Here is a 16978-nt window from a genome sequence, read left to right as displayed (position 1 = left end):
TCTGACTACTGTTCTAACACTGGTTTCCCCAAACCCATTCAAATAATTCTTAGCATGCTTTCTCCTTACCCCTTGTTCTCCTACTATCTAATTCACTTTCGTCTATTGTCCTAATCTCATTTACTTGATCCTCTTATTCCTGTGCATTAAAACCAGATTTAAGGAATGTATGAGTAATCCTGAGGCATTACTGCATTCAAAGACTTAACAAGGTAACAACTCTTGAAGCTATCAATTATTTACAATCAATAACAACAAAACAAAAAGAAAAAAACAGCAATAACAAAACACCAAAAAGAAAACTATTCCACCATGAAAAAACACCTATAATTGTTTACTGGAAGTTACCAGTAAAGAACTTTCCACAGACCCCAAAAACTCGGTGCACACAATGGCTGCACTACTAAAAGAAAAATTTCCATTTGCAGCGCATCCTGTGGGTGGCTACCTCTATTTTTGGGCATCAGACATATGAAGTTCAGGTTCAAGAGAATTCAGAGACACCATCCCTAGTTATTTACTCAGTTCAGCTCAAAACATGGCAGGTGGCTGATCTGGCATGCACAGCAACACAGGGACTCTTTACAACCCCTGTGAAACCAGCAAAATCAAAGATGCAGCCTCCTATCTGGCAAAGGAGAGGAAATTGGAATTGACAAATGCATAACCAGAAGGCATGTTGGTAGCATGAAGAATAATATCTACTTGTCACAGAAGGTAACAACACACAATCAAGTGTCCTATTACTAAAACACTCTGGTAACTCGACTGGCCTATTCTAAAATGACTATGTAAAATGAACCAGAAAGCACTGGGAGTTTTCCATGAGACAGGCCTTTCTCCAGAAAGCAAGAAGAGAAACACACCACTGCTCATTGATTAAACTGGCAGGAAACCTCAAGAGCTAAGCAGTTATTTATTAGTTTCAACAGTTACCAAAATCCCAGCTTTAAACATTCGTTAAAAGAAAAAAAAGCTCCTGAAATCAAAGGAAAATTCTGTTCCAATAATTTCCTTTCAAAAGCTTATTTTAAGTATCGTCCCTCTTGTACCTGCTCTACTTTGATTGGGTTTTATAAATAAAATAAACCACTTAAACTGTTTTGTGGACACTGAGCTGTTTTTGCTGGCTACACTACTGAGCCTACACTCTTGTAGCTCAGGTCACTTGCTCACATGGGTATAAAATTACAAGTGCCAATGGATAACTTTAGCTCAATTGTGCAATGCTGTGTTTTAACCTTACGAAAATTGAGGAAAAACCTCCTTTAAAATGCAATAAATTTTAATGAACTTCAAGAGACTTTTACAGCCATTTGCATTATTCTTCAAATTTCTTTAGTATGTTTTCAATCAAAACACAGAAACCCCACAACAATTTTCTGCCTTAAAACTTACTTTGCCACCTACCAAGCAGTCATCAGCTCCTTGGCAAAGTAAGTTTTCCATAACGTTGGAAAGCCTTCTCTCTTTATGTCCATCAAAACAAAGATAAGAATATGCAGACTTTTTGTTTGTTTGTTATACATCACATTAGCTTACAGCAGAGCTGTTTCTCTGGGAAAGCCACATGAGGTCTCCCAAAGAGAAAATAAACAAACAGGGAGATACACACTGCACCAGCTGTAACCTCCTCACAGCTACGCCAGCCGCTGTGACTCCAGCAAGAACTTCACTGGATATGTGGCAATTCCCTTTCAAATTTCCTACCTTCAACTCATAGGTATCAGCAGATTCAAAGATTTTAATGAGTTCATAATTCCTGTGACCCACATGGAAACCTGTGAAGCCAGGCTATGGAGGCCATGGGCACCTGAGTTCCCACCCACGTACATCTCCCATCCTAGGTTACAACTGTCAGAAATGTAGTTCTGAGCACAGAAGTGTTGCAATTGCTGTCACCTCATCAAGATGAGGTTATGACAACGTTGCAGTGGCATCCTTTGGACGGGACTGGAGCTTCCAAATACAAAAGCACAGAGATTATGAAGTTAAAATGACTGAAGAACAGACTGAGGAATCCTCCACTACAAACTCTCATAACCCACTACAGACTCATACAAGACAATCCCAGTCAGGAGCTGTGCAATGACATGACCAATACATGACAACTGTCTCAACTATGACTTTACATTGGATTGTCAGACAATTCTGGGCATCAACACAGGGGTATTTTCCCCTCTTATCCTTCCCTGTAGCTTTCCTCTAATTTTTGTTTTCCTTTTTTCTTAGTTTTTAAGCACCTTTTAGCCCAAGAGACATAGTAAAAAGAAATAGATTTTTGTTTTCCTCCGTTTTTACCTTACTGAAAAAGTAGTTCATCACAGAACAATCAACTAATGTTAGGAGAAAAGTACTGATTTTAAATTTTCCAGCATTCAAAATCCAACACACTTCTTGCTAAAAGTGGCATTATATTTTATAATATTCCCAATTTTTATTCTTCCTCATCTTACATTTTTGAAGTGAACAGATTTCCAGAATTATCTGCTAAAAGCCACAGCACTGGAGCATTTAGAAACAAGATGCTGAAACATATGCACACAGACAGATTCTAATAAACTTTAGCTGTAATTTCATATTGTGTTTGTGAATACACCATCTACATGCTTGAATGAGTGATTAAGTTACCCTGGACACTAAACTTAGCTCCTAGGTCATGCTCAAGCTGCATTCACTTGCATGTTCTCAGCTGGCAATGAGTGGAGGCAGTTTGAGTTAACAGATCCTACGATATATTATTTGGCACATTAAAAGCCTGTTTACAGGCAGTTGATGCCCAAGAACCAATTACTCCATGATAACTTGTGGTTCTACCCCCACAGTGTCTTAACACGAGCCCTATAGCAAGCCAAACACAGACAAAGAAAATAAAAAAGCAAGAATGAAGTAAAAAAAGAAAAGAATTGTCTCCATACAGAAGAAAATGGAAGTTACGAAGAAATAAAGTCTTCGTCCTATTTTTGGGTGTCATGATCTGTTAATCAAACTGCAATATTTCAGCATACAAAGTTTATATTGTATGAGGTACTTAGCCATATTTGTTTGCATTTAGAAAGAACAAAAAAGATTTTGCAGTTAGCAACTTTTTAAAGAGCCATAAATACAACTATCCTTAGAGATAAAAAGGTACATTTTAGTTGCATTTTGCTGTTCAGAACAAGAAGTTCGGTCTTTAGCATATCAGGAATGAACTAGACAAGCATTTGCAGCAAATATTTATAAATTCCTAGACACTGTGAAACATTTAAACCTGAATGTGCAATTAGAGGCACAAATGTTGCTGGCTGCATCACGGATGGAGGTTGGAGATTTTGCAGTTTGTTGAATACATACACACACAACACTTTACACTCTTTTCACACACGAGAAGTTCCCATCATACATTATAAATATTTCCACCAGACCCTTAGGTATAAGCATATATCTTAAATGTTTCCTCTGAAGCACTGAAAATTTATTCTGAAGACCTGTACTGCATCATTCTAAAAGAATTTTTAAATATCTTTGGTTATTGTGAACAAACATAATAATCCAAATGGCAGGTTCTGGTTGACCTTGCCTTGGCAGGGAGAGAATGAAGGCAAATGACAATACTATTTCACTCACCAATTTCTACACTTCAGTGATACTCAATTTTCACCATACTGAACATTTCCTCATCAGACAAGAGTTCCCTACTTTTCTTAAAATGATTGTCATCTGCTACAGCCATCTCAGCAAATGAGAGCAGCTGAGAGCGTATAAACACACATTATATGTATACTTTATATGTATGATATTTCAAAGTCAAGCTTTGAACTCTCTAAGAAGAGAATGTTCCCACTACTGTAGCGACCTTGCCCAGGCACTCCTCCTGCAGCAGATGTGGCTTTGCACTAACCCCACAAGTTGAAATTACTTCAGAGATGCTACAAATGGCAACACGTTGCATCATCAGGTTGGGTAAGTACCAAACCTAGCCCTTTGTTTCTGAAACACCATTCTGTATTTCTACATTTTATGTAGACTTAGAAGAGGATACAACTTTCTATTTTTTGCCAGCTTCTCAACTTGCTGGTCAAAACTTCTGCATTTCTTCCACATTTCTTCCACACTGCTTTCTGTGACAATTGCTTGAGATACCTTCATTGAAGGAGACGGGAGACAAAGCAGTGTGAAGAAATGCAAGCACTGGTGCATGCAATCTGACACAACTAAAATCCATCCGAATGGGGCTTTGCAGCTTGCTATCTTTGTACCTCCAGACATTTTCAAATAACTTCTTCCTCTTCTGTGAGAGGTTTGTTGCTAGGGAAGCCTGTATCGGCCTGCAGCATGACGACCAACTGATGATATTGACACCATGAGCATGAAAATACACGGCAGCAACTTTCTTCAAACTCAGTCAAATGCCAAACCTGTTTTTGTTTCTCCAATGCCACAAAAAACCACAAACCAAATAAAACTCTGCCAAAGGAAACCAATCTCAATCAGCTATTATTTCCTTCCCTTAACTGCTCCAGCATCCTCCAAGAATATCTTTAATGCTGGATTTCACATAGCTTTGAACAAAGCTTCATAACTTGCCTGCCTCATCTTTGTAACATCAAGTCTCTCAGTCTACTACAGCTCCTTCTCAGACAGTGCCAGAAATCCAGGTTGATCCCGCAGGAAGGCAGTAAAGCAAACAGTTTGAGAAACACTAGCCAAGGTGAGGAATAGATCAAGGCAGTTACAGTAGATCAAGGCAGTTAACAGCCTTCTCCTTCTGAATCAGCCTAAAACTGTATTTTAAACCTGTATTTTACTTTAAAGGAAGCAACCAATAGATTAACTCAGAATATAAAGAACACACTGCAATTTAAATATTAATGAAAACCTTCACGTGTTTGTTCACAAGTAAAAGTTTCCACTTAGTAAACAAGGTGAATGAAAATGGTGGGTCACCCAATGCAAGAAAAACCTGAAGCTCTTCAGAAGAGAAGTGCATAATTCCTGCTGAGCATAGCATTTGCTATAATCGTGGGAAAAGCAAGCAGGATAAGCCTGCCTGGAGACATGTCTACATTTCAGAGAGAAAAACATGGCTTTTTAAACTTTGTAATCTGTTCTTCAATAAAAAACGTATTTATTGTTAATATCAACAGATTAGCATGTAGCTTCTGTTAATGTTTGTTTATAAACAGCTACAATACAAGCAGCTTTAAATATCCAAGCTAAACATTTAAAATTCTGATAAAACAGTAAGAAAACCTCCATGCACCAACAGCTAACATTTCACAGAATCATAGAACAAATTGTCTTTTATAAAATATACTTTACTTCAGTAATAACAGTTTGGAAGAAAAGCTGTGTTACTTCAAAAAAGTTCAAAACCTGCTTGCTTTCAGAAGAGAGCAACATACAGATGAAAACATTCAAGATTCTTGTTTGTGCAGAGTACAAAAAAGATGTAAGTTGCATGTTTATATTAATAAGAGTGGAAAGAGTGGACATTAATGACATTACATTGCATTCTTACCCAGCAACTAGAACATATTTTCCATCTGGTTGATCCTTTAACCTTTCCAGCAGAGACAAACGTACTTTGGCTTTGGTTTGGCCATAGATCTCAATTTCATCTGTAAGCAATCCTATCTCCTTGGCAAGCACATCAACAGCTTTTGGACTCTGTGCTCGGGAAATCTCAATATCACTGGAAAAGAAAACAAATAAGAGCCAGGAGATTTCTCTCAGCTTAGGTGGTCGACGACAGAGCACAAAACAACAGTAAATAATCCAACAATGGCGTTATTGTAATGAGTTTTTCAATTCTTTCTCATATTTTATTAACCAAACCTAAATATTAACTAACACCTAATATAACATTGAAAATCATGTCCAGTGTTTGTTAATTGTTACAATTTCACAGAGAGCTCTTGTTTAATCAGATTCCAAGTATTACGTAATGCTTTCATATCAAGCTAGAGACGTGGCTGCTGGATGCTCTGTCCCACTGGACATGGATGTTTCTGGGTTTGTTTTCCCTTTTGTTCTCCTCCCTCACAGCATATTTCAGCACATACAATTTACTAAAAAGCGCATGCATTCCTTGGCCAACAGTCACACAAACACATTTGCTAAACCCGAAAGCCTGTGCATGCAGCGCCTTTCATCCGAGGGCAGAGCCAACACAGCCACTCCCCCACAAGGGCACTAAAGGAAACAAGGCATTTGAAGACCAACTCATGCACTTCTAAAACACAGCTGAACTAAGAATGGCCACAGAGCAGGAGTCTAAAACACAGGGCTCAGCCAAGACATCCAGAGAGCTTACGAACAACCTCCAGCAAAGGCTGGGAGCAGCAGCTGAGGCAAGCACACAGATTACCTGAGGGGATGTGGATGCAGGTTAGGGGACACTATTGTATCTGCAATTCCTGACCTAGACAACCCGAGGTCCTGGGGTTTAATACTCTGTCATGGATTTTTCATTTGTGAGCTTGACCTAGTTGCCCATTATGTCCACATAAGTGTTTAGCAGCTGTAAGCTCCTGCGGTAGAGAAGCCCAGGGTCTGGCACAAGGGATGTGAAGAGTTGTCTCCTTTGGCTTTGAATTCCTCACATTACCACAAAAACAACTTAAAAAATGACTTTCAGCTTCACCAGGCTAATTTCTTCCTTTAGTTTCAGTTGATCACAGTATTTTTAAGATAGAATCTGGCAATGGCATGAAAGCTCATGTCCTGAACTACCAGTCTGCAGGACCTTAAATATCCATCAGTGAACACAAAACTACTGCCAGATCTCAACTCTGTGTGTGGACTTTGGCTGCTCTGCATGCACCAGCAAATGATCAGTCTGTGCCAACTTAATTGCTTGCAATTCTTTGAGGAAATCCTAAACTGGCTCCATTATTCATTTATAGTTCTTAAGTATCCCCCTTTTACACACTGCAGCAGCAAAGTGAAACCCAGAAACCATCCACCCAAACAATAACATAAGCCAGTACTACAGGTCGAGGAGTTACTCATCACAGGGCTGACCTGGAACCTGCTTTCTTTCAAAGACATACTAAGTGCATCCTCTTTCATGGAAGGATATACCTTTGGCTTCTTATGTGTGACTTCAAACACAACTAGTCATAAAATTGTAACAAGAACACAAGACAGAGGGGCTTACAAACATCACACAGCAAAAACTATCTGAAGTTTTCACTCAGAATTTACTACATACCAACAACTCAAGTCCCAGAAAATTCTCGCTAAGTCGATGGTAGTGTGGCCCCTTAAAGATCTAAGCAAGGAAAATTTTCAGGGTGACTATTCTCCTATTAAAGTAATTGATGCATTTAGCAAGAGGAGAAAGATGCAGACTAATATGACAAAGTTAATTTGCATTTTTTTCCTCATACTAAATTTATTTTCCTAAAATACAGGAAATGAAAGATTTGGTTATACCTGTAATTTGGAAGTCTGTATTTGTAGCTGACTCTTTCAGTCTGACAATATATTGTCTATGTTGGAAATACCAGAATTACTCAATACGTTATGTTATTCAGTATTGCTGGAGATTTGCAACAGGGGTTCTTCTGCATGAATGAAAACTGTTAAGCAAAAGTCCATCACTGACAATGCTAAGTGATAATTTACAAAATGCAGAAAAATTTAAAAGATGGAGGAAGGCTCTGCATCTACTCACCTGTGTGCTGACATTTTTTTTTACTGCATACTGTAAGAACTTTCCATGCCATTTCCAATATATTTGGAAATACTTCAACCCAGATCTCACAGAAATCAAAAAGCAGATGTTCTTAGTTTTAGTGCTTAAGCAGCTTTGCCTCATTTTCAATGAAAACTCCATCTGTTTCCACACAACGTGGTGTATTACTGCAAGATTACATTTTATTACAGGATACTTTCCATCTGAAGGGTTTCTTTACATTTAAAAGAAAAAAGACAAAGCTACAGAGTTAGCAGACAAATGCAAGCCCTATTGCTAATTATATAATATATATTATACTATATATATTATGGTGTATATACACCATTATTTATTAATTATGTAATTATTTATGTACTAAACACACAATGTCATAGAGAGGGTTGGGAATACTTTTCTTAAAGTTTTTTTTACCATCACACTCATGGCATTGCACACTTTAAATTTTAATTTTATTATTTAAGGACAGTTTTTTCAGGCTTCAGTTCTAGAAATGTTACATGCTAGCCCAGAAAAAGCTCAAGCATTTCTGTCCCCTTGTGTCCCTGGTTACAAGAGAAAACTCATTCTTTTGGCATCTCTGGTTTCAATTACATTTGTGTCCATTCCCATTAAACTGTTTTAAGAGACAGTGAAAAGTAAATCAAAATGCTTAGAAAAGACAACATTTTCTCACAGCTTTCCAAATAGATAGCAGTAGGACTCAGAATTACAGAATCACAGTGTGTCTGAGGTTGGAAAGGACCTCTAGAAGTCATCTGGTCCAACCCCCCTGCTCATGCAGGGTCATCTAGAGCTAGATAGTTGCCTGTGTCCAGGTGGCTTTTGAGTATCTCCTAGGATGGACACTCCACAACCACCCCGGACAATCTGTGTCAACGTTTGGTCATCCTCACAGTGAAAAAGTATTTCCCGATGTTCAGATGGAGCTTCCTGGGTTTCAGTTTGTGCTCAATGCCTATGGGTCTGTCACTGGGCTCCACTGAAAAGAGCCTGCCTTGGTCCTCTTTGTATTATTGTACACTGTATTTAGACACATTGGTAAGATCCTCCTATCCTCCAGACTAAGCAGTTCCAGATCTCTCTGAGTTTCTTCTGGTGTGAGGCTCCTTTAGCACCTGCAGAAGCAGGCGTACAAGTAAGCACAAAAAAAGGTCAATGCTTTCCTGCATGGCAGAACCTCTGTTTCAGCCACCGGTTCCTCTCTCTGTCACTCAACACAACCAACACACAGCAAAGCACTTGAGCACAGTAGAGAGCTCAATCTGCTCTAAATGTCAGAGATGTCAGCAATCGTGCCAAGGCCAACCTGAAATCCCTGAGGCCCAGACACAGGCCTTGGGAAGTGAATGACAGGAACTGATTGAAAAGATTCTGGCTATGCGAATAAATATACTTCCTGATTTTCACACCCACACGGGAATTTAAAAGTCTAATGCAGAAGAAAGTACTTCTACTGAGGGAAGAAAATAATACAAACTAAAATGCCATTGAAATCACTGAGCCTTAACTAAACACCTTCCTACATTTAGCCATTAGAAACTTCTTGTCTTTTGTATTTCTGTTGGTTTTGCACAAGGCTTCTCCTCCCTTCCTCAGTGAAACCTTCCAGCTTTAGGTCTTCATTAAATACAGCTTGGCTCCAAGGCAGATCATCAAAGTAAAAATTGATAGCAAACAAAAGCACATGGTCATGATGAAGCATACAAGAGAATGTCCACATAAAGTTAAAAATTAATTAGGCACGGAACATTTTTAAGTTGTCACACTTGCTTACTCTTTTGTAAAATATTTTTAATTGTTTTTTCTCCTTCAAAAATTTTTCTGCTTCAAATTTTTTTTCCTCCTTCTTTCTTCCTTATTACCTGGGCACTGGGGAGAGGGGCTGCAGTTTCAAGCAGTGGAGGTCCCACTTCCTGTACTGCTGGGACTGGATCCATCGCTCCATGTTTTTTACCATGTTCTGGTTTTAAACAAGAAAACAGCACACAACAGCTGCATCATAAATGCTGAACACTAACTTCAAACAATCTCTAGAGTATGTTGAAATAACTTCTATGGCAAAGGCTAACAAAAAACCCCCAAGCTGAAAAATTTTTCCATTTCATGGTTTTAGGACAAAATAAGAGCCACTTTCCTATTGTTTGACCACATTTCAAAAAGAAACAACTCCATTAACACATAAGTGGCAGAGAAAAGTCTCTAATTAGGCAGTTGGACATTTTATTCTCGTTAGATGAATTACTATTCTTCTTTCACACCTTATAAACAACAGAAGATACTGATTGTTCATTGACTGAGTCATGCTTCTTCCACACTAAATAACAAACTTTTGGACTCTCTATCCATCATGATGCAAAAATGCAGATACAATTAGTCTTCACAGACTTACCAGAGTGAGTGACATTAGCCTATTGACACAGGTGCTTCTGCCAAGCTTTACTGTGTTAACCAGAATTATGAGATGTCTGATTTTTAATTTCTTTATCTAATTAAATGTAATAGGTATCACTCTAACTGATTAAGAGTTGCTATTAAAACAGAAGTCAGGTAAGATGTTCGAAAGAGCAAAACAAAAGTTAAAATCTAAACTGTAGAAGCAATTTCTGCAACTTACAGAGCAACAAATCTACAACACTTGAAGGTACACTAACCTGCATTCTCATTGCTACTGCAAGAGAACCAACAGTCTTTTCAGCAGCAGGGTTGTTTTGCTGACCATAGTTGTGTTTCTCTGAAAAATATAAGCATTGCACTAATAAATCACAAAGCTTTTGTGAGTGGGAGAAGTATTTAAAAATTATGTTCAAATAAAAAATTTCTGAATGTTGAATTGAAATTTAACGGTATTACTGACAAAATTATAGGTGGCTTCTCTTTAATACCTAAAATGAAATCACCCAGAGGGATGAATATACTGTGAAAATCAGAGAGTAACTGTATGCTCTGAAACATATTACACAAACCCACACACAAAAAAATTCACACAGCTGTAAGGATTTGAAAAGCTATATTTTGTCATTTTGCTGTAATCCTTCTTCTGGCTTGTTCTTCTGTTGTTGCTCATTGACTTTCATCTAGACACAATTTCTCCAAAATTCACATCCTAGTCTCTTTGGGCATATCAAGGCCCTAGCCACATTCTGAAGGGCACAGACATAGTTGTAATAAAAAATAACAACTGTACGCTGACAGCTTTAACTTTTCTCCCACACAGGAACTGAAGTACAAACCCTGACCTGATCAAGCTCTCGCACTGCTCACCCATTCTCTACTGGTCATAAAAGGCTCCCGTTGCCTTGCACAGTTACCCCTCCCAACAAGGGTCCCAGCAGCAGCAGGGCACAGAACACTCAGACCGGAGGCAGCGTGGCAGGCAGAGCCATGCTGTGGAGCCAACACCCGCACCCAGCTATGGCCCACTCTCCCTCACCCATCAGTGAGAGCAAGAGACCCTCTCTGCAGACACCCTCAGCCTCATTCTGTATGTTTCCTGACCCTTTCTCAAACTTTCTTGCCAGCAGGCATCTACACATCAGTGCCAAAGCCAACCAAGCTGAAGGCAACAGTCCTCATATTAAACTCTAATTAAGAAAGTGTCCTTCTACTTGCATCAACACTTGCAGTTAAAACAAACAAACAAACAACAAAATCTTCTGGAGATGCTCAGCTTTAGATTTAGACAGAGGAATTTTACTGGAATAGTCTATTACAGTCATAAGCTGACTCTTGTTGCTTTGAGACCAGGCTGGGAGAGCTGCCAAACAGACAAATGGAGTAGGAAGAATGAAGTTTAAAACCCCCTTTCAGACAGCTGTGCTTTACAGAAACATTTTGACTTTTTATGTTATTTGGCTTAATACGACTTTTTTATCAGGGCAGAGCTAGCATGTGTGTAAATACATATTAGAATTAGACAATTCCCTTCAAAAAACTATTTCCCTCAGACTGCCTATGCTACACAGTCACCCCAAAAATGACTAACCAGGCTTTTACAGGGGTGAAGGTGAAACTAGAGGTGAAAGTCATGCACGCATGGAGTGAGCAAGACAGTCACAGGATTGCAACAGCTCTCTTAGGATAAATTTTCCAGATGGACGCTGGAATAGCACTCTCTGCTTTGGACTATGGTCACTACAGAACTACAGACCTTGTGCTCCCTCCTCTGACTCATACCCTACTGTGCAGATGAGTGAGAGCTGCTGCCAGATGCTACCTGTCTGCTCAGGCAGCTTAGAATAGAGAAGAGGTGGGGAAATGGTTGTATTTCCCACTAACATACTTAAAACCACATGGGCTTCGGCTTTCAAGTGACCCCAAAGGAGCTGGACATCAAATCCTAAATAATTCTGGCATCCTTAAGTTTTTTTCAGAAAGTTATTTTCATCTCCATACATTTACATATAAAGTATATTCCTGCAAGACACTACCAGCACTCACCTGATTCCAAGGTTGTCGGTGCAACACAAGCAGATGTTGCACTGCTCGAAAATTGCAGAAAACTGTGATAATTTAAAAATCTTTGATTGGATTAAAAAAAAAAAACCTTGAAAAAGAATTCTGTCACTTTGGAGTGAGCACTTTTCTCTACTCTTCTGATTTACAACATTACATTTCCCCAATTCAGCTGTGCCCTTGCAACTTTTGCGTGCTTTGAAAACACACGAATGTAGATGACATGTACACCCACGCAAGTTGGAAACCTAGCCACCATCTAGCAAGAACAAAAGTTACTTGATGACTATTGCTTTCAGGCTTCATTAAGCTCCTGTGACCCCACAGATGTTAAGTCGGACATTTCTAAAGCATGAAGAAACCCAGAACAATTTCCAAGCACCTCAGCCAGATTCCATGGAAGTTAAGAGTCAGTTGTAAGATTCAGTTGTTTCTCCAAGGTCACAACTACTCCACAATGGGCTTTCCACAAACATCTTGCAACTAAACTAACTGCATTCTTCCTGTTAGACACCTGCGTTTCATGTACTTCTCAAGTAAGCCTTGAGACCAACATTTTTACAGCTGGTAAAATGCATTTCTGCTGTAATTTCAGAGTTTCTCCAAGGTTCTGACAACCTCAAAAGCATAACCATATAGACAGATAGACATTTGGTAGATAAGTTCTATTTAAATTATCTTCATCAAAATCTCATGCTGCATTTCCAAAAAATCGCAGTACTCAACAGAGCGCACTGCTACAACTTGAGAAATGCAAGGAAACATACATGCTTATGCCAAATCTTACATTTCCTGCCTTAGGAATGAATGTTACTGTGGTACGTAATGCAGCTTTTCCAACAGCACTCTTTCACAGCAGGGAAACATTAGTATTATCTATAGCTCTTTAGAGCAACTAAAGCATGAAGATTTTTAAGACACAGCATGCAGTTATACTGCATAACTTCTAGGTCTGTGAAGGCTCAGACTCCCTTTCAATGGAGAGAATTAGGTGTGAGACTTGCACCACTGAAAGTGAGACTTGCACCAGTGCTGGGAAAGTCCAGTCACTCCTGGTGCCCACTCAGGCTGAAAGGACTGGCTTATCCCATGCTGTCAGAACAGTCCTGCACCTCCATCCCAAGTCTGTCACAGAGGAGGTTTCTACTTGCAAGATTAAAATGAGGAGGGGAGATTCCTTTTCATTTATTTATTTTTAGGTATGACCGCTGTACCACCACTCCCTCTCTTCTCTATTCCTTTCCGTTTCTCCACCATTCCTTCTTCATGTCTGACTGTGTCATACTAGTAGTTTGGGTACCTGCTGAAGAGACCTGTGTGCCAAGCCCTGCCCCACAGATACTCAACAATTATATCCAAAAATCCCTATGGGAAATAAATGGGCATTAGAGATGCAAGGAGTCTCCTGGTCACTAGTCCAGGAAAAAGAAAAGATGTATTATTTTTGGACAACCTGTGCAGCATCAGGAAGGGATAAGGATGGTACCCACCCCTGAGATCCTCAGTAGGATCAGAGATCTGCTTTGGGAGGTGAAAGATGAACGTCCAAATGTCTTCAGACAATTGAGTGAATAATAACCCAGATCTCCCACACCTGCAGTGTCTGTTCCAGTCAAGAGGACATCATGAAAGACAAAGAAAGAAATCTATTGCTAAGGCCATGCTTTGCATGGTAACAGCAGCTGCTTTATTATGAGCCTGATCTTGCATTAGCTCTGCATAGAGTGTCTGCTTCATTTGTCCTTAGGGAATATCCCTAGTTTAAAACCCATGCAATTAGGTTTTCTGAGCTTTATGCCCATTTCCACAGTCTTTATGCCCATTTCATCAACAGATGTCAATCTAGTACACTTGTGATAAGATGAACTTCCTCACCTATTAATTCACAGCATAATCTCACTGGGATGCTGACAGTCAAATTCATATACACACCAAAAATCTAGAAAATATCTAGAGATCTTCATGGAATTTTAAGAAATTTTACAGGAAATGTAAAATTACATATTATTATAATTACTGCATGTTATTCTAGCAGCAGAGTAACTTCTGGGAAGATTTCTTAATTTTATTCCAAATAAAATTCTGTAACGTGTTTCAATTGAGAAATTAATGAACGCATACACCCCCAACAACAAGTCAGGGGATAAGGAAGGAGGTGAATCCAAACTTTTTGTAGGAATAATTACTGCAGGAGATGTTCTGCATCTTCTTAGCTACACATTATTTCTGTACTCCTTCCTGCACCACTCTCTGCAGACACTTTCACAGCACTCTGAAGTTGATATTTCTTCCCTTATTCACTTTTTCCCATATTCCAGGCGAGTCCACAGAAGTCACAGGATAGGACACTGTACAAAACAGCACTATAATAATAGCTCATCTGATGACCCAAAAGTCTTCCCTCTGAATTCTCTGAATCCACTGGGTCATCGCATCCTGGTATGAAGAATCTGTTCCAACCTCTCTTCTCTCACCTAACATCTTTTTCCTATGAATATATCAGAGAAAGGTGTACACATGCCCTGTACACACACCTCTAAGGGCCCTCCCACAGAGATGCAACTTTTGACCACATTGCATTGTTGCCAAGATGCCACACACACCTCAAAGGTTTGCTGTACACCACCTGCAGGAGCTGTTACCTTTTATCACCTCTTACCTGACAGCAGATCACGAGCACAACTGATAATGGTGGCCCCAGGCTTTATCCAGCTCACAGGAACATCATCAGGTTTTGTACTGCCAAACACCACCACGTCTGCGTGACGGAGCTAGGGACAGACCAAAACACCCCCAGAAACAAAGCAAGCATTTAATCTTAGAAAAACATACTCGAATATTCATCTTAAAAATATTCAGACTTATATAGCAATGCCTTTTGAGCAAAGCATTTGCAGACAACAAGAACAAAAAAGAAAGATCCAAACTGACATTCTGATTCTTACCTGCCACGAAACTTAAGAATAGCATTTAAAATTAAGTTAGGTAAACAAATTGTGAGATTAGGCAAGTGAGACCAAAGTCAGTATCAATATTTAATGGGGATTACATCCTTCCGAATAAAAAGTTCTACCGTTGTCCTAAAGTCCAAGATAACTTGGAGCAACTCAGGAAAAAGAAGGGTTGAAAGACAGTAAATAGGCACTTATAAAGAGTACAGTCAGGTTGTCTGACAGTAGAAAACCAGGCCAGCTGACAGGAATGCAAGATGACCCCTTCTGCAAAGATCGATGCCTTTGAAGAATAACAATTAAAGTACTTTTTTCCTTCTCAGTTCATGTTTGCTAATCACTGCCCCTGATTTAGCTCAACCTGGCAGATGTTGGAGCAAAAATGGTTGCTACAAAAATTCTTATAATCAAAGATGTAAGTGCATTTCTTTCCCCACTTCCTCTGAAACAGGGCCCTGTACAAGTTATTAGAATCAGCATGAGATGAAGGACAGCACCAGAAGCAGATGTATAAAGATCCACTAAAATAGCAAAGCACAGACACAACACTGCCTCAAGACTGAATGTAAAAATTATTTCAGAGATACAGCAGTTTTGGTAATATTTTGGATAAATGCAAATTAATTCCAAGTGTCACAAGATCAGTGAGCTACTCTACGAATTGATTTGTGACTGACAAGTGTTCTAGCTTCTTTTTTGGCCAAAAGTGCTCTGACACAACCCTGCCCAACACTCTTGCCAAGAAAGAACAGCTACAAATCTTGTCAGGATAGCAGGTTTTTGGCACAGCTGAGCATCCAGGAGGGGAGAAGAACATAACTGCTGTGGAAAAGGCAGAAAACTAAAAAAAACTCCATCTTCCCCTCAGAGGACACAAGGATGGCCTAACCCTCCTTAGAGATCCCCATGTGGACACAAAGCCAAAAGTTTGGGAGAAGATTTCCTTGCTTGACAAATGACTAATGCAATGAGCTGATTCAGGCTTCAGTCACATGTCCAGCAACACTCCTGTGATTGCCTGTGCACAGTCATTCAGCCTTATTCGAATTGCTCACACTCCTGAGTCTCATGCAAGTATCAGTTTACACACCACTCCTAGAAGGCTACATAAGTCATAATGCTTGACCAGTGTCAGGTCAAATGATACTGAGAAATCTGGAAGGAAATTCAGATAAAAAGATGCTGTAATGACTTGTGTACCAAGAATACCATGCTGAAGGCACGCTTCGCCCTACAGAAGAAGGAAATTTCTGTTGTAACAGTCAACATCAACACAGAGAAAAACAGTGATTTTTCTCAGTTACATGAGCACAGACTTTTTGTTCCAAAGAAAAAATAATTCCTATTCTAGCAGTTATAAATCATATACTGTAAGTCAAGATGCCTTCCCATGCAAAGCCTCTGGGACAAGGACTAGGAGCTTTGCACACCGCTTAGTATCGTGAATTGATGAACAAGTTGAGAGCTGTATGCAACAAGTAATAATTCTGATGAATGTTCAGCCAACATACTTATGACAGAATTGATTCAATGTAACTATAATGTCAGAAAACAACTGATGGAACCAAATATTCATCTCTATGACTACCGACCCTAATGTTGAAAAATGTTCTTAACAGCTGAACACAATTATTTTTGTAGCCAACATTAACACTGGTTCGGATAGCTAACATCGCACATACCCATAAATTTTACCAGAAAACCAGCTGGACCTGTCATCTCATTGCCCTGCTCCACCTCCTCCATGAAAAAAAGCTGCATCACATGGCAGCAAAGAGTTGTACCACAGGTTAAAGACACACTGATTTCTCAGAGCCTTCCCCAGTGTGATTTCCTTTCCCTTATTTCACAAAGAAAACAGTATTTTATGTGCAACTATTGTAAAAGT

The 16978-nt window shown here is 39.3% G+C and overlaps 1 protein-coding gene across 1 annotated transcript in view; it reads right to left on the bottom strand.

Moving 5' to 3' along the window:
* MTHFD1L (methylenetetrahydrofolate dehydrogenase (NADP+ dependent) 1 like) overlaps positions 1 to 16978 on the bottom strand; it is a 148600-nt gene that overhangs the window by 115990 nt on the left and 15632 nt on the right. The window contains exons 8-11 of the mRNA XM_032101848.1: positions 14799 to 14910; positions 10339 to 10418; positions 9550 to 9647; positions 5504 to 5677 (exon numbers count right to left, since the gene is read on the bottom strand). Of these exons, the coding sequence (XP_031957739.1) occupies positions 5504 to 5677; positions 9550 to 9647; positions 10339 to 10418; positions 14799 to 14910 (464 nt within the window). The remainder of the gene's footprint in view (positions 1 to 5503; positions 5678 to 9549; positions 9648 to 10338; positions 10419 to 14798; positions 14911 to 16978) is intronic.

Source organism: Corvus moneduloides, chromosome 3 (genome assembly GCF_009650955.1).
Source record: "Corvus moneduloides isolate bCorMon1 chromosome 3, bCorMon1.pri, whole genome shotgun sequence".
Taxonomy (NCBI): domain Eukaryota; kingdom Metazoa; phylum Chordata; class Aves; order Passeriformes; family Corvidae; genus Corvus; species Corvus moneduloides.
This window is presented reverse-complemented; position numbering and strand designations above follow the sequence as displayed.